A 23817-nucleotide genomic window follows, 5' to 3' on the forward strand; every position below is an offset into this window, starting at 1 on the left:
TAATTTCCTGGCCAAAGGATGAATCACACAGGATCAGCCAGTGATGCCAAATACCAGTGTACTGGGAGGGCTACTGAACGAGCAACTAGCCCAAGGACTGCATAGAGAGACGCCTTGAAGTCCATTCAGCCAGCTACGCTAAAAGTACAGGAGGAGTCATCTATGGGACCCAAAATCAAAACAAGAAACCCACTGAGTCCTCCAAGCAAGTCCCGAAGGCAAATCGCTGCTGAAATCCCTTCTTTCTTCCCCACAGAAACTAGGACGAAGCAAAGAGCAATGAAGAGTAGGAACCGTGCGCCCTTGCTGCTGTGTTAGTTATTCTTCAAATGGTTTAATGAAATATCCTTGTGGGAGAGTTCTCCTGTGTATGGAATTCGACCTCACTAAAACTGAAGACCTGGAACGTTTCCCACTAGCAGAAATGGTACCAAACCAAAAGGCAGCGGTGGAGGTGACGTAGTGGTTCAGGTATGGTTGGACTCGATGACCTCAAAAGTCTTTTCCAACCAAATGATTCTATGATAAATCCAACACCAAATTCCACAAGAACTTCTCAAGTCCATGACAAAAGGCAGGGACAGAGGAAGTTTTTCTTCCTCCCAACCCAAGAGTACGGTGCCAAGCAAGTGCAACTGCACCAGACGAGCAACATGGGGACGGGGCAGGAAAGAAAAGGAGCAGAGAGGACAGGTAGCTCCGAAGAGACAGTTGGATCGGAGTGCCTGGGAGCTGGGGAGGTGGAGGCCTGACCGCAGGGACCCTTTGGGAGCACAGACTGTGCCAGCTGCGAGGGACAGCAGAGCCAAACAAACAAGCGAACAATGACTATTAACAGCCATACGTTCCTGCCATCCGCCGCAGGGACAAGACACATTTTCACAACCTGACAGCTAATACTTTATTTTTGAAACTGGAAACTCACAGGGATTTGCATGCAGTCAGTGACTTTGGAAAACAGATACAGATTATCCCAATTATAACTTATATCCAGCTTAATGAAAAAACGGTGCTTTAATTAAAACACAACCTACCTCTTCTTCATCAGTTTGAGATCTTTCTAAAGGTTGAAGTTCCACAACTCTCCAGCTACAAATGAGACAAGAGAAGTCAAATGAATTTACCTACGTTACCATTATTTCAGCAGTAGCAATTACTCTGATGTTTCTATACTGTACTGTGAGTTCTGCAACTCTGCTTGTGCTTCAAACTGTCTTTTGACTGAAATAATACTCAATTTCAGGTGCTCATAACATGTCTGAAGTTTAGATTTTCCTTCCCCAACCCAATATCTCACCTTTGCTTTTCTCAGCACAGTCTAAGCTATCCAAGACAGCTTTAATGATATTTTAAGCTTTAAAGAATTTAAAACACGGAACAATTGTGTTGAGCATTTCAGGCAATTTGTTATTAAGCTGCTGAGTCACAGCACAGGAGATCGATTCCTTTGTTTTAGCAATCTAAAGATGATCTTTTTCTAAAGAAAATAAAGAGAGGTCTCTAACTATGGACTGTAGGTTTGCACTGTATGGAAAAAATTAAGCTTATGCTGCTGTATCTATGGATACACATGCACGGATAAACTTCAAAAATCTATGGTAAACCCATTTATTTCTGTTTAATTCACTGAGAACAGTCAACTATTTTCTTGTGAACCACAACACACAAAACTGACAGCAACCTCTCAGCCTTCTGGCACATCGAAGGCCACGAGTATCCCTCCCATTAAGGCGATATAAACCCATTTCTACTTTTGGCCAGTCTGTGCCTCTGCCACTCCCTGTGCACCCCGACCTCTTTCCCTCGTGCTGCCAGCTGTCCAGCTTCCCATCGCTCCTGTCACACAACTGAAATACTCAGAGGAATCAACCAACTACATGAAAAGATCTTCTTAATACTACAAAACTAACTACACATTAATGATATTTTTAGTTAACGCTCTCACGTTCTTGTTGGTATCTTCTTGGCAACTAAGGAGGTCATGAGCTAACCTTGGGGTAAGGATTTCTTTGTACTGTAGTTTTTCCAGCTTCGATGGTGCCACCAGTGACATTGGGATAACAATGTTGTCGATATCATAGGAGCTCTCACTTCTCAACCTCCTCCTGGAGTTGTGCTGCAGAACACAAGGAATACAAGATGAGATTCATCACCTCAAATCTCAGGAACTACACGATAGCTAAGAAACACAAGAACTGCACGAGGAGGGAGTCTGTAACTTGAGCACGTTTTCTAGTGGCTTAATGACTTCTGACTCCCCGAGCCTGATGGCATCTCAACAAATCTTACAACTCTCTCATCTCAGATTTACTTCTGGCTGGCACAGCTCTTACTGAAACCAGTGGGAGCTTCCCTTCCTTGATTTCAGTTACAGTAATTCCAAGAACTTTGAACATAATGCTGCCTTCTTCATAACGTCCATCTGCGAAAACAACCTTCTATAACCTGTCTCCTAACCTGTAACTCACGTGGTTCTTCACTGTGACGTAATTATGAATTCCAAATCACATAACTACATTTAGCAGTGAAGAACAGCCTACGTGGGAAATGGTTTTCTGAAAGATGTGCGAAAGACAGGCAGTGAATTTCTTCACAGCTACATGTGGGACACAGATTTAAGGTCTCCAGGAGTCACCACCAGATTGAAACACGACAACTTGCAGCGCTCCAGTACATCACTGGGCTTAGCAGAATTGTGAGACTGAAATCTGAATATAATTATGAAATTCTCAATGAATTCCAATAAACAAAGCGTGTTTTCTTTCACTGAACCAGAGCGGTGCTGCTCCTCAGCGAATTCACATACTTTACCCGGAGTTCAGCACAAAAGGTTTTAAACAGTGAGGCCGAGAGTTAACAAATACTGTGACTCTGTCTGCACTGTGAAGCCATTTTATGTAGTTGCAACCAAGAAAGAAGTGTGATAGGAGCCCTTGTGTAAGGCTGGGAACAAAAATCAGTCTATTTCATGAAATTTGGAAAACAAAGTATAAAAAATGAAAGGCCCTGTGCCAATAAACTAAACTTAAATTCCAGTTATGTGATCTGCAGCATTCTTCTGCAAGGAAGTATCTGTTTTAGGAACACCAAAAACTCAATCTGGAATAAATTACTTCATGTAATCCACTTAATTCCCTGTAAAAACGCTCTGTACTGTAACTTAACACTAAATTAGGTGTAAGACTCATGTGGGTTTGCATTATGAATTTGCGTAACTCTGTTGATCCTTCAGCATATGACCCCATACAGCGCTCCAGGCGTGGAGAGGAGTGGCTGGAAAGCTGCCTGGAGAAGGACCTGGGGGTGTTGACTGATAGTCGGCTGAACACAAGCCAGCAGTGGCCCAGGTGGCCTAGAAGGCCAATGGCATCCTAGCTTGGATCAGAAACGGCGTGGCCAGCAGGACTAGGGAAGGGATTGCGCCCCTGGACTTGGTGCTGCTGAGGCCACATCTCAAATCCTGGGTTTAGTTTTGGGCCCCTCACTACAAGAAGGACTTTGAGGGGCTGGAGCGTGTCTGGAGAAGGGAACAGAGCTGGGTAAGAGTTTACAGCACAAGCCTCACAAGGGGCGGCTGAGGGACCTGAGGTTGTTTAGCCTGGAGAAAATTAGGGGAGACCTTGTCACTCCCGACAACTGCCTGAAAGGAGGTTGTAGTGAGGTGGGTGCTGGGCTGTTCTCCCTGGTAGCCAGTGACAGGATAAGGGGAAATGGCCTCACGATTTAGGTTGTATATTAGGAGCTATTTCTTTACTGAAAGGGTTGTCAAGCCCTGGACGAGGCTGCCCAGGGAGGTGTTGAGTTGCCATCCCTGGAGGTGTTTCAAAGATGAGCAGATGTTGCACTTGAGGACACGGTCCAGTGGTGGACTTAGCAGGGCTGGATCAATGGTTGGACTCGATGATCTTAAATATCTTTTCCAACCAAAACCACTGTCTGATTCAGTGACGACGGTGAGATATTTTCAGTTTACCTGTGACGAAGTGCTTTGAGCAGGCCTCGGCACTGCGTTGACATTGGTCGCAGCAGCAAAACCACTGTGGGATTCCGGTTCTGCGTGTTGAAAGGAGAATGTCTCAAATCTAGCGTTACGTTCGCCTGTCACAAAGAATAACAACAAAATGCGTCCCGGCTGTTGTCGATTAGGCCGGAGATGTTTTTCCATACAGTAATAGCAAAGCCATTTCTCAAAGCCCACGGTGATTTAATGGACACTAAAAAAAGCGATCTAAATAAACACTTGTTACTCATCCTGTCATTGTTGTGCCACAAAACTCATCCCTCTCCTTCTACAAAGGATTTCTTTGCATCGAACCAGCTTCATATGGGCAAATCTCACTTCTTTTTTTGGAAGCCCATGCACACAGCAAACACAATGGGGCAGAGAGGAACTCTCCTCGGTGTTCCCTAACAGCGCTTTCCTAGCAGGGCTGCAGCTCATTAATTCGCTCAGTCCTCACTGATGGTTTCTACCTTGGTAAATGATAAAATAAAACTGGCAGCAAGTGTAACAAATAAAATGGGTTCCTAGATCTTCATGTGGCCCAGACAAATCACTAATCCTTGTTTATTCTTATTCAGTCTCAGTGTAAGCAGCAGTTGGGGGGATTCTGGATTTAACCACCTGCGCTCTGCTTTCCTTCTACCTCAATTTCCAGTAAGAAAAGAGAACTCGGATATAATAATAATAATCACTTCATAAACAGAATTGTTGCATTCCAGCATGGGAGAAGACATAAGCCTGATCCTAAAGACTGTATCACACAGTTCAAGGATACAAATGCTCATCTCCCAGGCAGCTCTACAACTTCCCTGGCACACAGGTTTTATTTTTGGCCTTGTTCATCAGGCTGACCTTCTCAGGGATAATTTCCCATAGACAGAGCCCAAATTAGGAATAAATATGTAGTACTACACCCGCAGCACAAAGAAGCTCGAACTGCTGCTACTCACAAATACAGCATGTGGGAGTGTGCTGCCTTTGGGAAACTACAATCCCCAGGATACAAGGTTGACTTGTTTCTTTCATTAACTACTGTTGGCAGAGGACAAAGCAACTTCAATCTTGTGTTCAGCTTGAGCCCCTCATTACAAGAAGGACATTGAGGGGCTGGAGCGTGTTCAGAGAAGGGAATGGAGAACATTCCCTGGGGAAGGGGCTGGAGAACAAGTTTGACAAGGAGCGGCTGAGGGACCTGGGGCTCTTTATGGAGGAGGCTGAGGGGAGACTTCATTGTTCTCTACAGCTCCCTGAAAGGAGGTTGTGGTAAGCGGGTTCTGGGCTCGTCTCCCAAGTAAGAAGTGATAGATAGAGAGGAAATGGCCTCAAGCTGCACCAGGGAAGGTTCAGATCAGATATCAGGAAAAAGTTCTTCACCCAAAGGGTTCTCAGGCCCTGGCAGAGGCTGCCCAGGGAGGTGGTGGAGACCCCATCCCTGGAGGGGTTTTAAAAGCCAGGCAGACAAGGTGCTCAGGAATCTGGTTTAGCAGTGGACAGGTGCGGTTGGACTTGATGATCTCAAAGGTATTTTCCAACCAAGCCATTCTATGATTCTTCTTGGAGACAACTTCAAATCAATTTTCAAAGCCCAGTGATAAAAAACTGATTTAGACAGGACATATTTTCAAAGATGTAGTGCCTTCTCAAACACGACCATTCTCCTCTTACCTACTGCTGTCTCACTTAGATGTCTTTTCTTCCTCCCTTCTGACAGCTGGTCAGATGTTCCTGACACTGACTGAGATTTGGAATTAGATAAACAGCCACTGCTCCACTGTTTGACAGAAACGTTATGCTGATTACAGTCTAAAACAGAAAAAAATATGTATCAAGATGAAACCTTATTTGCCTGTAAATTGCACCAATGGAAAACTCGACTGCTGAACTACTTATAGTGGAAAAAGACAGACTTCTGCTAGGAAACCAAACATTGCTGCAGCCAGGCACCCGTGTCTGCAGAGAAGCTGTGGTCTACACTACTCTGACTTGTGTTATCGTGCTCCTATGGCTCTGGGGGGATCATTCTGGTGCAACAAAGGAGAACCTGACACTGTGGTGTGCGAAGAGGTTCCTCTTAAACCTAAAGCCTCAGCCAGTTACCTTCTCCAATAACCTGCTCAGTGGCAAGCTCAAAAATTGAACCTCTTCAGGGCAGAAAGTACTGGCAAATGAAAAATTAATTAAGTACTGAGAAATACTACAGTATTTAAAAGCTTTACATACCGTTGTTTGGACATGCTTTAAACTCCACTCCTGAAGATGAGGCATCAGCAGGTTCCCCTTTGATATCATCCTTCCTTAACAAGGTTTCAAAGTATATGTGAAGAGGAATATCTGATAAAAAGAAAGAAATCGAAAGGGAGTGGAGTCTGTATCAGAAAGATGGCAAGCCAGGAGCCAATGAATTACACATCATTGCTAAAGGTCTAGGAATCGATTACACAATCTATGAGCAGTCAGGATGACTTCAGCTCATGAAGAACAGCAGCACTGAGTAACTCCAGCAACACCCCAGTGCTTGTCTGCACAGCGGCAGCGTCCTCACACAGCCAGGCTGAAGACAACATAGGAAAACATGGCCTGGAACTGGTGAGAGCCACAGGAAAATTCAAAACTACCCCCTGACCAGTTTTCTTGGTTGCAATCATGTTATTGGGAAATCTAGATGGTGTAGTTTTCAAATGTCTGGATGATGTTAAAATTTTCTCTTTGTCTAAACTCTCATATTTTTGCCAGTATGGGGTTTTCTGTATGAGAACCAAGATTTGTTGAAGTGAATTCAGAGGAGGCCATGAATATGATCAGAGGGAAAGAGCATCTCCTGTACAAGGGCAGGCTGAGAGAGTTGGGGTTGTTCAGCCTGGAGAAGTCTCTGGGGAGACCTTGGAGCAGCTTCCAGTGCTGAAAGGGGCTCCAGAAATGCTGGGAAGGGGCTTTTGATCGGAGAGGACAGGGAGAGGATGAGGAGGAGTGGTTTTAAGCTGAAAGAGGGGAGATTGAGATGAGATCTTAGGAACAAATGTTTTCACCATGAGGGTGGGAGGCCCTGGCCCAGGTTGCCCAGAGCAGGGGTGGCTGCCCCATCCCTGGAGGGGTTCAAGGCCAGGCTGGATGGGGCTTGGAGCCCCCGATCCAGTGGGAGGTGTCCCTGCCCATGGCAGGAGTGGAACTGGATGGGCTTTGAGCTCCCTTCCAACCCAAACCATTCTGTAATTCTATGATTCTAAAAATCACTCAAAAGAAAAGCGAGTCCTTAAATTCTCCAGCTCTCGCAAGCACAACCACTCTCTCGCAGAGCCTTGTGCTTGCACTGCTTACCTGAAGGGAATGATAAGACCGGATGGAAGGAAGAGTCCAGCTCTTTCACATAATCCAGTATTTTAGATTCTGTGCTGCACTCACTGCTGCTGAAAGTGGAGGCTGGCACTACACGTGGCAACTGAGTTTGGTATGGAAAGGAGGCATCTCGAGATGGCGAAGTCTGCGAGGAAACACAGCAACAAAGATTAACTTCCCCTTTACTCACTCCCTTCCAATCTGGCTTAACTTCCCTGACCACGGACTGTGGTGCACGATACAAAACCAGAGAAACACCCTTTAGTTTGGGTCAGGAAACAGTTGTCAAAGCTGCTGAAGAAACCGTTTCCAATCCTTATTCTGATATATCCTATGGCAAACAATCACCCCTTCAAACTCCATCCCAGCACAACAAAGTAAAGCACAGGGGTCTCCTCTCTTCATGCTCTTAGTAAGATTCTCGGTATCTCTAAACGGTCTGAGCTCAGATATTTTAATATGAGACACAAACATTTTGAGCAAAGACTGGACCGTTCTAATTTAAATATCAGGTAAGCAACACAAATGAAAGAATATTCATGGCAATAAATAGAGAGGTATGCACTGAGGATTGGGTAACAGGTAGAGAGAGAAGACCTCTGAAGAAAGATTACTTCAGCTGTTTATTTACAAGGCTTCTTAAAGCACAGAGGGCAAAATGACAGATTGCACAGAGCTGGGAGGGGTGAGGCAGCAGGACACCGAGGCAAAAGGAGGATGAAAACAGGAGGAAGAAGCATCAGAGTGCAGGCAACGTATTGGGCTCTGAAACCAGACGGAAAGAACAGAATGTGATACTACAGGGCAGCAGCCAACAGCAGACTGTGATTCAGAGCCAGCTCCGAAAACGCTGTGGGGAAACACTGCTGTTTATGGCACTTCCAGCCTTACTGGATCCAGTGGGAGGAACCGCAAAGGCAGGGACATTTGTAAGGGCTTCTGTTGGTTTCTGATACTTCACCAAATGGTGCAGGATCACATAAAGAGGGAGAGAGGGGGGAAGTGGGAGGGTCGCAGCCTCAGGTTGTACAAACTACCACATGTAACATCTCCGGGGGAAGGATTTAAAGACTGTGAGAGTGAATACAACAATACCTCGATCTTCTTACTATGTTTTATGGACTGAAAGGAAAGCACCCAGCAGTAGCATCAGAGACAAGAGGATCAAATGAGTATTTCTCATATTCTCAGCATGTCTGCTTTCAGAATCCAAGAAGTCTCCTTAGGTGCTTCCTCCTGCCTGAAAGATTCCAGGCTGTATTCTAGCCACTCATCTGTTAGCAACACAGCGATAACTTCCACCACGTAAAGCCCCCTTCTACTTGCAGTAGCAAGCAGTGCTTCTGTCAGCTGCCACCTGTACTTAAAACCTACACTAACTCAGAAAACGTTCCCCTTTCCAACTCTTCCCTTTCTCTCAATACGCAAATTCCCTGTGGTATTGGGATGCAGGGATTATTAGAACCAAGGAAGCCTGTCATGATGCTGCAGCAGAGGAGATCCTGTGGTGGGAGAGTGGTTGTATTTCACATTTTCGGACACAGGAAAACACTACCAGCCCTAAATCCCCCTTCATCTCCATACAGAAATACTTTCAACCTCATTTGGGAAGAGTTCTTCTCTAGCCCAGGACTCCTTCAAATCAACGTTCAGTTATTCTCCTGCAACAGAAACATGGGACTCTTCATCTGCTGAACTTTAAACTTCCCTGCAGTGCTGTCAGGACTGGGACTGGTGTTTGGAAACACTGGAGGGATAAATGTTAAAGCAAACTTAATGTTTCCCATTATAGGGACCATTAAACCAAAGCTTAAAGAGCTTTTAGGCAGTTGCTCTGCCTTTGATGTAATAAGGGGTGGCTTCTCAAAAAAGCACAGAAGCACGTTTCCTCTTGATATTTGGGGTTTAGAAATTAAATGGTTCCCTGCACTGATTAAACCGGTACTGCACCCCTTCTGCTTGCCTTCGGTTTTACAGAAATGAATCCATATTACAGTAAATGATGAATCTCTCCTTCTGTAAAAAGAAAACGCCTAACACTGACCAGTAACATTCCCTAGAAAACAAGTAGGAAAGCCTGACACATCCTGACACCCTGGCCTTTAGTGCTGCCCTGCTATTTCTTGCTTTAAGTCACTTTAGTCATTTAGGCTACAGCATAAATCTAAGCCTGCTTGAAAACAAACACCAACAGTCAAATAACCTCCACAGCCCCGATCTGTTTCGAAATGGTACCAACATCCACTTTTAACACACCACTCTTCTCCTCAGGCTGCCTGTGACGGGAGTCACAAAGCCTTATGCCTGGATGTGTCTGTTACGTCCTTGAATTCTCTGGCATCAATGCCTAAGTAATTAACTGCTTCATTAAGTTGGTTCGTAACTCAAAAGAAAATAAGGACTCGCATAGAAGCAAGAGTGATTTTAGTCAAAGGCCTGCAGTGCTCCGAAGCCTGGCAGTGCCTGTTCCGACCTCCCAGATCTGGTTTAGATTTCTGACAGAGTAGTTTTCCACTGGAAAATGCTGAATTCGTGAAATCACCATGTTTGTCAGGAACATTGACTTAATCAACGCTTGATGAAAAAATGTCTGAAGCCCTTCACCGAGGAATGAACGCGTGTTGCTCAAAGGAAGCACATCAACCTCGCTGAAGCAGAACTGAAGAACTGTGCTTTGGAAAACCAACCTCTCTCCTCTTCTGGTCTAGCACAGGACAGAGCCTACCTCCCAACTGGCTTTTAAGCAGCTAATAATTGATTTCGTTAACATAGGAACGAAGAAATCCACCAAAACCCACCTGAAAACAGCGCCACAAATACATCTGTTCAGCCACAGCAGTGCCATGCGGTTCGTGAAAACCAAGGCACAGGGGTTTAGAGGCCAGGCCTCTCCAGGGAGCCTGCAGAGAGCAAGAGAGGTCACCAACTCTTACCAACCTTTACCCTGCTGTACTACACCTCACACTGCTCAGGGAATGCTTTTCTGCCTTACAATACAAACCCTCACACTTCCTGAGGTTAAACAGACATGAAGAACAACATTACATTAAATTACGGAAGAGAAAATACGCTATTTAAGAGGAAGTCAGAAATGCAAATGCTTTAAATCTTCAGTGCTGTTTTAAACTTCCTAAGGAATTCTGCGACCAACAGAATCTTGTTTTCCAGAGTATTATGAATTTTAATCTTGGATTTTTTCCCCTTTGTACTTCTTTGCTGGGTCGCAGAAATTATAGTGAGCAATTAAATTTGATATCCAAAATGATTCTTGCACTTGTTCTTGATAAACTGATGCATTAGACAACAACACACGACCGGATCTTGCTGCTGTTCTAGAAGGGTCAGGAGGCTAAATACCACCATCCTCTGAGAGCTACTGGGCAGCCGTCCTGCTGCAGAGGAGAAGTCTGTGTCTGTGAAGTGACCTGAATCACAGGATCATGGGATGGTTTGGGCTGGAAGGGCCCTCAAAGCCCATCCAGTTCCACCCCTGCCATGGGCAGAGACACCTCCCACTGGATCAGGGCGCTCAAAATGTTTTGGGCTCTCAGTTAAAACCCTGAAGTGAACAGCGGCTGCATGATTTCAGCTACCGATCCCCCAAACTCCCGCCACTGCTGGAAATGTGCCCAAGTGTCCCAGCACAGACACCGGTGTGCACAAAGCCCCTATGCTAACTCAGTTCGCTCAAACACTGACGAATACCTGTCACGTCTGCTTCTGATTCCTCTTGCAAGCTGAAAAAGGCAAGGAAAAAGCCTTTACGCCCCTTACAAACACACGCTCAGAACTTTTCAGCAGTGTCAAAGAAGATCTACCTCCCTCCACATTAACAACTGTTCTTCAGTAAAGAGTAGCCAGCTACGTTGCAGAGATTTAATTATGGGGTCCAAGAGAAGCCCCGTGTGGGTGGGTGACGCCTACTCTTTGAACAGCAAACACGCTGCTAACTTTTCCTTCTCCAGAAGGGCTACGTGTAGCTCAAACCAACCAAGCGCCGCGTTATCTGCTTGCTCCTGTGCTTTGCCATCTGCCTTAAAGGGCAGCCTGCATCTCCGTGGCCTCCCTCTCCTGCAGACAATGATCTGTCCCTCTGGCAGATCATAATATTAAATTAAACGTCTTATTTCACATCAGGGGATCCCTAAGCAGAACTTCCCTGAGCTTCTCTTGGCTGCAGTGCTCTTGGGAAGCACACAACGCACAGACAGTGCATACACTTCCCATAGGGAGGGCTTGGATGCTTCACCCACCGGCCCTGCACGGCCTCCTGATGAGAGAGAAGGTCCTTGGGGCTTTCAGGTTAACGCACTCAGCATCCGCCTTGTCTCAAATTCACAGTTTGGGCCAACATCTGAAATAAAAGGCTTTTGTTCATCCAGCAAATCAATTAAAAAACCAAGGTGAGTGCTTCATCTTCGACCAGTTCAACCAAAAGAAAGAAAGACAGGGCTATCTTTTCAGAAATGAAATGAGATGAAGAGTGGGTGTGATCAGTAAAACACTACAGCGAGGGCACCAGCAGCTCAAGGTACAGGGCTATGAAAAGCATACTTTGGGTTTTTCATTCTGGGAAGAAAAGAATCTGTAGGCTGACTGGCTTGCCACACATCTCACAAAGGACGGGTTTAGTTCCATTGGGGTATCAGAGTATCGCAAAGCTAAAGGTGCCCTCCCTTCTGCCCTTCCCAGCAGGCAACAGTCACACATTCAGAATAGCTGAATGCATAGGAATACTTCTTTTTTCCCCCCCGTTTTCAACTAATAAAAGATCTTTTTTAACTTCCAGTGTTAACAGAGTAATTTTATCAACTATTATCTTCACTTACAAGCTTGGTGAACCATAACCAAGGGATTCTCTTCCTCAGAGCAGAAGACTGACATAGACTGAGATGAGATCCTAGGAAGAAATGTTTTGCTGTGAGGGTGGGGAGGCCCTGGCCCAGGTTGCCCAGAGCAGTGGTGGCTGCCTCATCCCTGGAGGGGTTCAAGGCCAGGTTGGATGGGGCTTGGAGCCCCTGATCCAGTGGGAGGTGTCCCTGGTGGGACTGGATGGGCTTTGAGGTCCCTTCCAACCCAAACCACTCCATGATTCCATGATCCACAGAGGTACCGCACCATTCCCATTGAAGCAGGATGCATACTCTTCTTGAAACCGGTTTGCAGGAGACTTGGCGACACCACGACTTTCCCTGTCTCCATGGTTTTTTAGAGGTCAGCAATGCCAGAAGCAGGTGGTGGAGCCGATATCTAAGGATGCCAAGGAGGGGGATGACAACCACTGGACTCCTTTCAGTGCAACTAAGGGAAAAGGACTCCTGCACGGTGTGAAAGGCAAAATCTCCCACTACCTGTGGAATAATAGCCTTGATAGTGACTGCTGTAGACTTCTGTTTATTTAAACGTACAGAGCAAAGGAGCTGGAGAAAGCAGCAGTTGGTAACAGCCACAAAGAATTCACCTGCATCTCCTTAAACGCAAACAAACCACAACATGGGATAACATGGTAGAGAAAATTGGATTGTGTTCTAGGAAGCAGATGCTAAACTATTCCTCCCCAGCCAAATATATCACCTGGCAGAAACCAAGGTGCAGCTACCGCACTGCAAACAAGATTCTGATAAAGCATGTTTCCCGCACCCCTCCTTCGCCCTGTCCCTCACCCTCATCTCCTACTGGCTACAGCCCACTCAGAGATAGCAGACACTGAGCAAGTAAGATAAAGGCTCTGCATGCTGGGTATGACACAAATTATAGCAGTACAGTTACATGCTCTTCCTCCAAACCTGAAAGTTAACCAGACAGGCTGAAAGACTCACCTGTATTTATTAAACAGCACCAACAAAAATTATCACTGGCCCTGAGCGTGTGCTGGGTAAACAAGAGGACAAACAAACCATAGCACTGCCATGAGAACTAGGTTAAAATAAGAAACCTAAACTCTAGAAATTAAATTTTTCCCTATCTGTTTCAGAGCCTATGGAAAAGCACTTGCCCTCCCCACACCCTTTTTCTTTTTAAGCCACTAAATAAAAGCAGAAATTCTTCTGCTCTCACTTAACTCCCGTTTGAGACTGAAGAAAAAAAATGTCACAATTCTCAACTGTAAGAGCTGGCAACATCACACCGATTGTTTGCTTTTGGTGTCTGAAATGTCAGCTCTGTCACCCCAATTCCCAACTTTCAGAGTTGAATTTGAATCCCAGCCTCCATGTGCCTCAGTCCATACAACCAGCAGGTGGAGATACAAATACAATGAGAATTTTGGGACTGAAAAACCCCACCGTGTTCTACAACCACAACAGGTACCACTCAGACCTCACTCCTCTTTGACAGAATCACAGAATGGTTTGGGTTGGAAGGGACCTAAAAGCCCATCCAGTCCCACCCCTGCCCTGGGCAGGGACACCTCCCACTGGATCAGGGGCTCCAAGCCCCATCCAACCTGGCCTTGAACCCCTCCAGGGATGGGGCAGCCACCCCTGCTCTGGGCAACCTGGGCCAGGGACTTCCCAATCCTCATTGTGAAGAATTTCTTCCTAATATCTAATCTCAATCTTCCCCCTTCCAATTTAAAGCCATTCCCCCTCATCCTGTCACTCCCCGCCCTTCTAAAAAGCCCCTCCCCAGCTTTCCTGCAGCCCCTTTCAGCACTGGAAGCTGCTCTAAGGTCTCCCTGCAGCCTTCTCTTCTCCAGGCTGAACAACCCCAACTCTCTCAGCCTGGCCTCCTAGCAGAGGGGCTCCAGCCTCTCTATCACCTCGCACCTTTATTTATAGCTACATAAAGACTATAATTGATTGAAACACTACCCAGCCTCAACGACATCTCCGGGCAGAGCGTGGCTTGGAAAAACAAGAACACAGTGAGTTAGGACGAACAAAATGTACTGGCAAAACAAATCCCTTGCTCCTAAGACGACTCTGGAGCCAGCCACATGGATAATACTCTAGAAAAGAAAGGATCAGGGCAGGCGAACTGTGCAAAGACCTTGCTGAAGAGTTCCTGACCAGCGACACCACTTGTCTGCTTTACACAAACTGAATGGCACTTTGATATCTCACAGATAATTCAATTCCTTCAAGTCTGGGCAAAAAAGAGCCAGCAAATAGCTCCTCACTATAGGAAAAGCATTTGCAGGAGCACCCAGGCCCTCAACTCTGGGGAATCCGGGCAGGGGGAAGCATTTATAAACACAACAGCCACTGGGAAATGATTCCATTGGAGCTAATAGCTCAGTCCTGGGACGATCTGCTTGCTTACAGACTGTGACAGGCTGAATGTTTTGATACTCTTTGCCTTCATTCTTCGGGTTCAAACCACATCATGTGCATGTCACAGGAGAAGACAATGACCCAGAGGTCACTGCCAGCTGTAACAACGCAGACGAGTTGAAGGAAGCACTCTCAGGCTTCCAACCCTTGCCCACAAGGACATGTCCTCCTACTTGACCACACCTGCAGTTTGCTCCTTTGTGCTCTGCATGCAAGCGTTAATATTCGCTCAAAAACCACGCAGCAGTAGCGCACCGCTAGGATCACATCCTCTAAGCTGAAGCAGACCGCGGTCTTGGGGTTTATTGCACACGTGGCTTGCTCCGAGTGGCTTCTGCGCTGACTCACAACCAAGAAATGGCCTAAGCTCTTACCAAGCTATTTAGATAATGTAAGAAGAAAGACAGAGAACAGTTTCCATGGCCAGAAGATGACTCACAGATCATCTGTGTGACTCCGTCATTCTGAATTAGGGGACAAGCGGATTTGGCCCCAAAGAATGTTTGAAGTTCCTGAGGACAGTGGATGGTGACAGATACACCAAACACCTGGCAACACATTTTATTTATCCCCGCTGCAGCTTGACTATCTGTTGATCTGGCAGGAGTTTCAGAACTCTGTTATCTTTTAGACACCACTCTGTATAAGCATTATTTAAATACCAGAGCAGGGGAAGGTGTCCTCGTCTGCAGAAAATAAATACAGCAAAGAGAGGACGATGTGGGGCATCCCTCGATGGGGCTGGGAGGCAGCTAGGTCACTAAATACGCTGACTTTTGACAGCGCCGTAAATGTATGTGGCATGGCAGTAGATAAGAGAAAAAATGTGGCTGTCTTCCCAGTGACCTCCTGAACCAACAGATGGGAGAGCAGTTCAGAGCTCCATGCTTTGCCTTTCCTAACATGGATGATGGGGAGTGGAGGGGGTGGGGGAGAGAGCTTCACATCTCTTCAGATGTGCTTGTGAAGGACAACGCTCTGAATGCCACTCGATGCACAAATGGTACAACTCGTCATTCCCAAACCCCGACATTCCTCAAAGTTATCCCAGCATTTCTGAATCCCCTATAGGTGGGAAGTCTGCATCTTATTCTGATTCTCTGGTCAGAGTTCTTTAGTCACCATCTGCTCAGATTACTCGGCACAGCAGCATCGCCCACGGGGCTGTTTAGCCTGGAGAAAAGGAGGCTGAGGGGAGACCTCATTGCTCTCTGCAGCTCCTGAAAGGAGGTTGTGGTGAGGGGTGTGCCGGGCTCTTCTCCCAAGCAGTAAGCGGTAGATAAGAAGAAATGGCCTCAAGCTGCCCCAGTGCAGATTCAGACTGGATATCTGGAAAAATTTCTTCACTGAAAGCGTGGTGCAGCATTGGAAGAGGCTGCCCAGGGAGATGGTGGAGTCCCCATCCCTGGAGGTCTCTAAAAGACCAATAGATGAGAGCTCAGGGATCTGGCTTAGCAGTGGACAGGCATGGTTGGACTCAAATCATCCCAAAGGTCTTTTCCAACCAAATGATTCTATGATTCCAGATGAAAAGCCTAAGTGTCCAGGAGGCAGAGCTCCCAAACTGTAACCCTCCCCTTGCTCCATCAGCCCTCCAGGCAGGCTGCCAAGCCTTCATCCCACTGCCAGGGAGCTGGCAACGCAAGCTAATAAGGAACCCGACAGATTTTCAATAAAATATCTTGCTAAAACTAGGACACTTGTGCAATTTCGCAGCGGATGCTGAATCAGCACACTCACGCAGCACATCCTCGCAGGGGAAATTCCTCCCCAGCCCAGCGGTACCCTTAGCAAATCCCAGACAGTCCACCAAGGAGACACGGAAATTGCTCTCAACCAAACATACGTTCAAAAGGCAAAGGAAAAAAAAAAAAAAAATCAAGAAATTAAACCCACTTGGGATTAGTACTGCTCTAAAGAATGAGCTCATAAGGTCTCTGCTCCCAAATTAGACTGTTGCTTTAAGCACCACAGCTAAACTCATTAGATATTCTTACCAGCAATACACTATTAATATCGGACGTGAACAGATGTGCCTTCTCCTGCACAACAGACAATGGGTTTTTTACCACATTTTACACTATTAATTCCTTTGTAACGTGTAAAATTTTAAGGCATTCATACAATGTCACGAAAAAGGCAAAATAACTGATCATGAACTGCAAAAAAGGAAACAAGATTAAGATATTGCAGTTTAATTTCCTAGAAAATAACGTGCCTCCAGCTGTGTCAACTTTCTTGTAGCTAAAACAAATATTCTGAAAACAAGCAGGCAGCTGATTTCCACCGTGCAGTGGATCCCCAGCAGCCAAGCCTCCCAGGGAAGCTCTCGGGCTGTGTCTCAGACTGCACAAAGGCTTTAAAGAGAGCCATGCAACAAAGTCATCTGGGCAATCTTTAATTTTTATGTTCATCTCATTAAGCCAGAGTCCCTGCTGACACAGCTTGTGCTCCTGCCACGTATGCTACGAGCTCCCTGAAGGTCCCAACCAACCAGCACAGCACGTGCTGTTCTTCCAGCAGAGCAGACCCACGCGGGCTCTGGCAGCTGGACTCCTTGGTTTGACCTCCTGAGGAGAGAGGCGAGCGCTTACCTGCTGATTCCAGTGACAGGCACTGTGCATTCTGTAAAGCTTCCTCTTCTGGAAGCTGTGAAGCGGCCTCGTTCGGGCAGACGTGCTCACGTTGGCCACAGAGACAGGTCTTAGTCTGGTTCGGTCTCTTCTTCTTTTCTTGATGTGCTGGTGATCAAGCAACCAGCTGCTTGAAGAGGACACCTCTCTGTTGTCTGAAGCTCTGCAGTTTCATGATGAAGTGGAGAAGAAATACAAAAAGTTAAATACACTCTGCATGCACAAGCCAGGATTTCACACCCCGATTAGTATCGGCTACCTAATTACACGAGCATTTTATAAACACTACAATGCTTTAGCCCTCTGTGCTGTGTTTGCCTGTTAATTAGTTCTGTGTCAGGTCATGAAAGGAGGTTCATCATCCCTGTTCGTTTTTTCTGCTCATGGAAACAAATGTCAAAATGAAGTTAAGCCCTCAAGCATATAATGGTTTTTGGTTTTTCCACACTCAAGAACCCTCTTTCTAACACATCTAACACCTCTGAGTTTGAAGTTACGGCTAATAATCCCCTACAGACTTAGGTTCCACTCAAGACAGCAGTCACGCTGCACAAAGGAGACCTGGGAGTCCTGCCCAGACACTTTGGGGTGTTCTACTTTTGCTCAAGAGATCAACTGTAAGTAAAACTTTACAAACCAGTGCCCATTTGGCATAGGGGTTGCAACTTGCTGTGAACCATTTGTATAGAATCACTGAATCAGAGAGCGGGTTTGGGTGGAAAAGACCTGTAAGATCATCAAGTCCAACCATTGATCCAGCCCTGCTAAGTCCACCAATGGACCGTGTCCCCAAGTACAATATCTGCTCATCTTTTAAACACCTCCAGGGATGGCGACTCAACACCTCCCTGGGCAGCCTCGTCCAGGGCTTGACAACCCTTTAAGTAAACAAATTCCTCCTAATATTCAAGCTAGACCTCCACTGGCACATCTTGAGGCCATTTCCCCTTGTCCTGTCACTGGCTACCAGGGAGAACAGCCCAGCACCCACCTCGCTACAACCTCCTTTCAGGGAGCTGCAGTGACAAAGTCTCCTCTCAGTCTCCTTCTCTCAAAATCAGGAGCTTTGCACACTTAGTTTAACCGACACAAGGCCATCAAACTCCGCTTCCAAGGACGTACCAGTAGAGCTCTCCAATACAGCCCAAGCCCACCTTGGGGGAACCTCTAGAAGTAAGGAATGTCTAGCCTGTGGGTTTGTCTTTAAGACCTAGAAGCTGGTTAGACCCAGGTGGTATGGAAGAACGCAAGCTCAGCCCCAGTCATGATGTGACAAGAGCCTACAGGAACGCCGGGAAAGATTTAACATTAAATCTCACTCTTATCTGCATTTCCCCAAGTCTATCCGTGTTGATCCCCGCTCAGCGCTAGAGCATCACCCCCCAACATCCTCACCTCCATGCACACCTCCTCAGCAACACAGGATGCAATCACAAAACTGCAACAACCCAGGGCCAAGAGCAGCAGAAAGCCCTGTAGGTCTATGTACCACAACCTTGGGTGGCACTCACCGGCCTGAGCCCCAGTCTGCTCACCAGGACAGGGAATGCTACAAGGGAAGAATTCAAAGTACCCTCCCATTTGGCGGGAATGACTCAATGGGAAGAATGCTTTTCACTTTTATAGGTATTCGAATTTTATTTTGTTGCTGTAGCACCATCTGCCTGCAAAGCTGATGGCTTGCTGTAAAAAGCACTCAAGTGTGCGTTTATTTTTACAGCGCTGAAGACCTTGACTGCAGCTCCAAACTGCCTGGGAAATGCAAGCATACGAGAAATCTTGGCCTTGGTTCATAGCAGGTGGGCAGCAGGCGAGGGAAGGGATTGTGCCCCTCTGCTCTGCTCTGGTGAGACCTCAGCACAGGAGGGACATGGAGCTGGTGGAGCGAGTCCAGGGGAGGCCAAGGAGATGATCCGAGGGCTGGAGCACCTCCCGTACGAGAACAGGCTGAGAGAGTTGGGGTTGTTCAGCCTGGAGAAGAGAAGGCTGCAGGGAGACCCTAGAGCAGCTTCCAGTGCTGAAAGGGGCTCCAGGAAAGCTGGGGAGGGGCTCTGGATCAGGGAGGACAGGGACAGGACAAGAGGGAAATGCTTTAAATCGGAAGGGGGAAGACTGAGATTAGACATTAAGGGTGAGGAGGCCCTGGCCCAGGTTGCCCAGGGAAGCTGTGGCTGCCCCATCCCTGGAGGGGTTCAAGGCCAGGTTGGATAGGGCTTGGAGCCCCTGATCCCATGGGAGGTGTCCCTGTCCATGGCAGGGGTGGAACTGGATGGGCTTTGAGGTCTCTTCTGACCCAAACCATTCTACGATTCTGCCTTCAGAAATGATTATTTTCTCTGATGAACTTCACATCCAGTTTCACCAGTAAAGTTAGAACTCACAATAGAACATGTAAATTAATTTATTACAAGGCTATTTATCAACCTTTTTTGACAAGCAGCATTCTTCTAGCAGCACGTTTTCACTAGATCAAAAACCACTTATTATGGAATGGTGATTAAACCCTGTCCCATGCTGTGCTGGTGGGGTGATAAGGCTGTAAGGCTTGAACTTGTCCTCTCTTCCAACACATCAGGACAATCCCAACAAACAGCAGAGACTCAATGAAAGAAATGTGCTAATTAAAAGCAGGATGGACCAATGTATTTAAAGGAACATCTTAGTCAGCGCCAAGAAAAAGCCCAAAATATTGAATCATGACATTCTTAATGCTAACACCGCATTTTTAAGACTTAAGAAAGAAAACAATGTTTGAAGTCCATGCAAAAGATTCCTTAAAATCCTTTCTCTGAATTCTCAGAAACGCTTTCTCTGGAATTCTCTGCCTTGAAGTCAGACAGTGCCAAACTCTGGACTCCCATACACTTCCCTCCTAAACAAAGACGATTTGGACAGGTAAATTATCACAAAAAGCTCCTGAGGCTGACTCCTCAGCTTTTGCAATGCCTGCCCTTGTTCTGGTGGTCTGCCCAGGTCTTTGATGACATCCCCTCAGCCCCTGCCAGCTGCTCTGTTCACCGTCCTGTGCCTTGCAGTACCGCCCGGCTCCACGGTCAGATGAAGCGGAGCTCTCTGCGCTGCGGCTCACAACTCCAGCCCACAGCACAGCGCAGGCTTTCCTGCCAATCGTGTAAACAGGATGCCCAGGCAGGTTCGGGTTCTCCATTTATTTTGATGTTAGTGTGGGTGTTTTTCACTACTACATCTTTTTTTTCCTCTTCAAAACCAAAAAAATCCTTTTATTTTCCATTTGATTTTGATTTCTGCTTTCTCTGGTATTTCAAAGAGTAAGAGAGAGCTCTGGATAGAAAGAGCGAGGGGAGAACCATCTGAGCACCGAGGTTAACTGCAGCACGTCATGGTCTCAGTTGCACACAAAACCACCACAACAAAATGCAACAAACAGCTGCAATGCACTCAACCCCCAACGAAGTAGGAGGGAGCAAATTTCCTCTGGAGGATTCTCAAGAAAACCACTCTACAATGTGCCTAATTCTCATCATTAATGAACAAAACTTATTTGTGTATTTCAAAACACATCATAAGAAGTGAAAAATTCAAATAAACTACTTAACTGTTAAGGTGACACCTAGGAAGGTCATAGGTCTTCTCAGCTTCCCTTCCAACACTGAAATCACCAGCTCCAGTTTAGAGCTACAGCACTGACAAAATCTTCCAAGTCCCCCCATTCTCCCTTGGGCTTTTACGGGTCCTGAGCAGAAACCAAACAGCCTCAGAGCGCGCTTTGTGAGCAAACAACTGGGCTGCTCAGAAAGCGGGATAAGGACAGATTTGGGACAGTGTCTGACTTTCCAAAACTCAGAGGAATTTTCTGATTTTCCCCCATATTCTTTGTAAACTACTGATATACCAGAAGCGTGAACGCAACGTGACAGGAGCCCCTCGCCCTTACATTTAGGGCACAGTTACACAAGCGCTTTGGAACAGGCGGCAGTTAAAGAAGTTGTTCATCCAAGCTGCTCATTCTAATCTCTTTGTGAGAAGCTACAGCCTCTGCGGCAAAGCTCCTGAAGCAGACAGCGTGGCCAGCTCTTCCAAGAGCCAGGGAGTTACACCCTGCTGGAGGCACTGCCACAAACCTCCCAGCTCCAGTAGGGAACACTTTCTTCATCTACCTCATCTTAATTAAGACCTGTGAATAACAACAAGCCTCCCAGCCTCCAAAATCTCATTGCCAGTATCTCAGGAGACATATCCTACATACCTAGGTGTTCCGTAAGCAAGGGCTGTAGTCAATTGTCTAAATGCTGTTTTGAGACTAATTCTGATTACAGCCTGTACTATATTTTAACACCTTTGAATAAAGGACAGTATTACTAAGCAGTATGGAGTAGCGCTGAGAAACATGGAATCATGGAATGGTTTGAGTTGGAAGGGACCTCAAAGCCCATCCAGTTCCACTCTTGCCATGGGCAGGGACACCTCCCACTGGATCAGGGGCTCCAAGCCCCATCCAACCTGGCCTTGAACCCCTCCAGGGATGGGGCAGCCACCCCTGCTCTGGGCAACCTGGGCCTCACCACCCTCAGCATGAAGAATTTCTTTCCAATGTCTCATCTATATCTTCCCCTTTCCAATTGTGTTCTGACTGATGATTGTGTCCTTTCATTCCTTCACTGACATATTCACCCTCCCAGGATTTAAGAGTACTTACAGTGACTGTGTAATTTTGTGATGTCTTTAAAACAATACAGAACTCAACTACTTTAAACCTCACAAGCAAGACCCGAATCCTCTTGAGGCCTGCGGAAAGCAGCTCTCTTCCCTGATTTACTACCATAACGATTATCAGTTCCCTCAATACAACTTTACCAAGAGTTACTGTCACAACCCTGCTGCCGCGCTGCTCCTACCTGAAGGAGATGCCATTGACCAGCTGCCGGTGCCGACAGGTCTTGGACGAAAGAGGTGAAGAAGCTGGAGACAGATTGAGTGGAGCAATGAGGCTGCTGATGATTTCACTCAGCTGCGCACTCTGGAAGAAATAAAGAGAAATAAAAGGTGGCCAGACTTTTAAACAGGCTTTAACAACTGAAAGGTCCTGGGCTGTGTTGTTTTCCTATTTTAGATTCCAGTAGCGTACATCATGGAACAACCATACTTAATTTCTCTTTGTGGATAATCAAGAGTGATGTGGGTTTTCTTTCACAATTATTACGTTCGGCTAAACCAAAACCCTCCACCAACCCCCAGACACAAGAACTCAACACAACCTTCAACAACCAGCCAAGGATGTTGTTATGCGTTTGAATAAGAAGCACACAAAACGCATCAGTGATTTTAGCAGATTAACCAAAGGGTTATAAAAAGGCAAAGGAAACCAGTACACTTTACAGCTCATGTTCCAACAGCTGTGCCCCAGAGCTGCTGAGTGGGGTGCACAAGCATCCACTCCACAAGGATTTCAACAGGGAAAAAACATCTGCTGTCTGATCGACCATGCACTTTGTTCACTCCAAGGATTTCTTTCAAAGGGCGGGAGCACCTCTGCTATGAGGACAGGCAGAGAGAGCTGGGGTTGCTCAGCTTGGAGAAGAGAAAGCTGCAGGGAGACCTCAGAGCAGCTTCCAGTGCTGAAAGGGGCTTCAGGAAAGCTGGGGAGGTGCTCTTGATCAGGGAGTACAGGGACAGCACGAGAAGGAATGGCTTTAAATTGGAAGGGGGAATATTTAGGTTAGAAGTTAGGAAGAAATTCTTCACAATGAGGGTTGCCCAGAGCAGGGGTGGCTGCCCCATCCCTGGAGGGGTTCAAGGCCAGGCTGGATGGGGCTTGGAGCCCCTGATCCAGTGGGAGGTGTCCCTGCCCATGGCAGGGGGTGGAACTGGATGGGCTTTGAGGTCCCTTCCGACCCAAACCATTCCATCATTCTACAATTCTCTTGTTAAAAGAATCCTCCTCACTGCCTACTGTAGTCTGACAGAGGTTTTTTACAAGGAGGGCTGTCAGAACTACAGACAGAAATCCTCTGGTATCCTCAAAAATAGAAACAAGCGGCCCCCATCCTACCTCAAATGCCCTTAAACAAACGCAGCCGATCTGTTAAGAATAGGAATCACTCCTCATAAGCCCTGAATTGTGGCCTGACGCCAGATAATATTTCACAATGATATTTTTGTTTTAAATGTCAGACCTTAAGGGCTATCCTGACAATAACTGTAGCTTGCTCAGACGAAACTGTGCTGCACCCTAAACAGAAATCAAATGTCTCTGAAATGGCAGACCAGTTCTTAAAGCTCGTTCACTCACTTTGTCTAATTTTCACTCATAACTAAAATTGATTCAAATAAGAACCACTGCAGGTTACTCAGAAAGTTTTCTTCACATCTTGAGGCACAACCATTTATGCAGAAAGAGGCAAAACCAATTATTTTCCATTTTAGTACAGCTCACAACTTTCCTGTTAATGTTTAAGCAATGCAGTCAGGTAGAAATTTCACATCAGAGCAAAATATTCAGGGATGGATATGGAAGCACAGGAACAGGAAGTACGTTACAAAAGGCCAGGACAAAGCAAACAAGATGCCAGGCAAATATTTTGCAGATTGAATTCTT

At 46.4% G+C, this 23817-nt stretch overlaps 1 protein-coding gene across 7 annotated transcripts in view; it reads right to left on the minus strand.

The window, feature by feature from the left end:
• KANSL1L (KAT8 regulatory NSL complex subunit 1 like) overlaps nucleotides 1-23817 on the minus strand; it is a 64605-nt gene that overhangs the window by 8141 nt on the left and 32647 nt on the right. For 4 of the 7 annotated variants that reach the window (XR_011337702.1, XM_069860592.1, XM_069860596.1 and 1 more), the window contains 8 exons: nucleotides 22118-22239; nucleotides 17205-17406; nucleotides 7319-7481; nucleotides 6224-6334; nucleotides 5669-5806; nucleotides 3974-4098; nucleotides 1992-2116; nucleotides 1035-1089 (listed from right to left, as the gene is read on the minus strand). Coding sequence is in view for 6 of the 7 variants with exons in the window: in XM_069860592.1 (XP_069716693.1) it covers nucleotides 1035-1089; nucleotides 1992-2116; nucleotides 3974-4098; nucleotides 5669-5806; nucleotides 6224-6334; nucleotides 7319-7481; nucleotides 17205-17406; nucleotides 22118-22239 (1041 nt within the window). In the remaining variant the exon portion in view is untranslated. The remainder of the gene's footprint in view (nucleotides 1-1034; nucleotides 1090-1991; nucleotides 2117-3973; nucleotides 4099-5668; nucleotides 5807-6223; nucleotides 6335-7318; nucleotides 7482-17204; nucleotides 17407-22117; nucleotides 22240-23817) is intronic. The other 3 variants (XM_069860593.1, XM_069860595.1, XM_069860594.1) reach the window with 3 other exon arrangements.

The sequence above is a fragment of the Phaenicophaeus curvirostris genome, chromosome 7, assembly GCF_032191515.1.
Source record: "Phaenicophaeus curvirostris isolate KB17595 chromosome 7, BPBGC_Pcur_1.0, whole genome shotgun sequence".
NCBI lineage: Eukaryota > Metazoa > Chordata > Aves > Cuculiformes > Cuculidae > Phaenicophaeus > Phaenicophaeus curvirostris.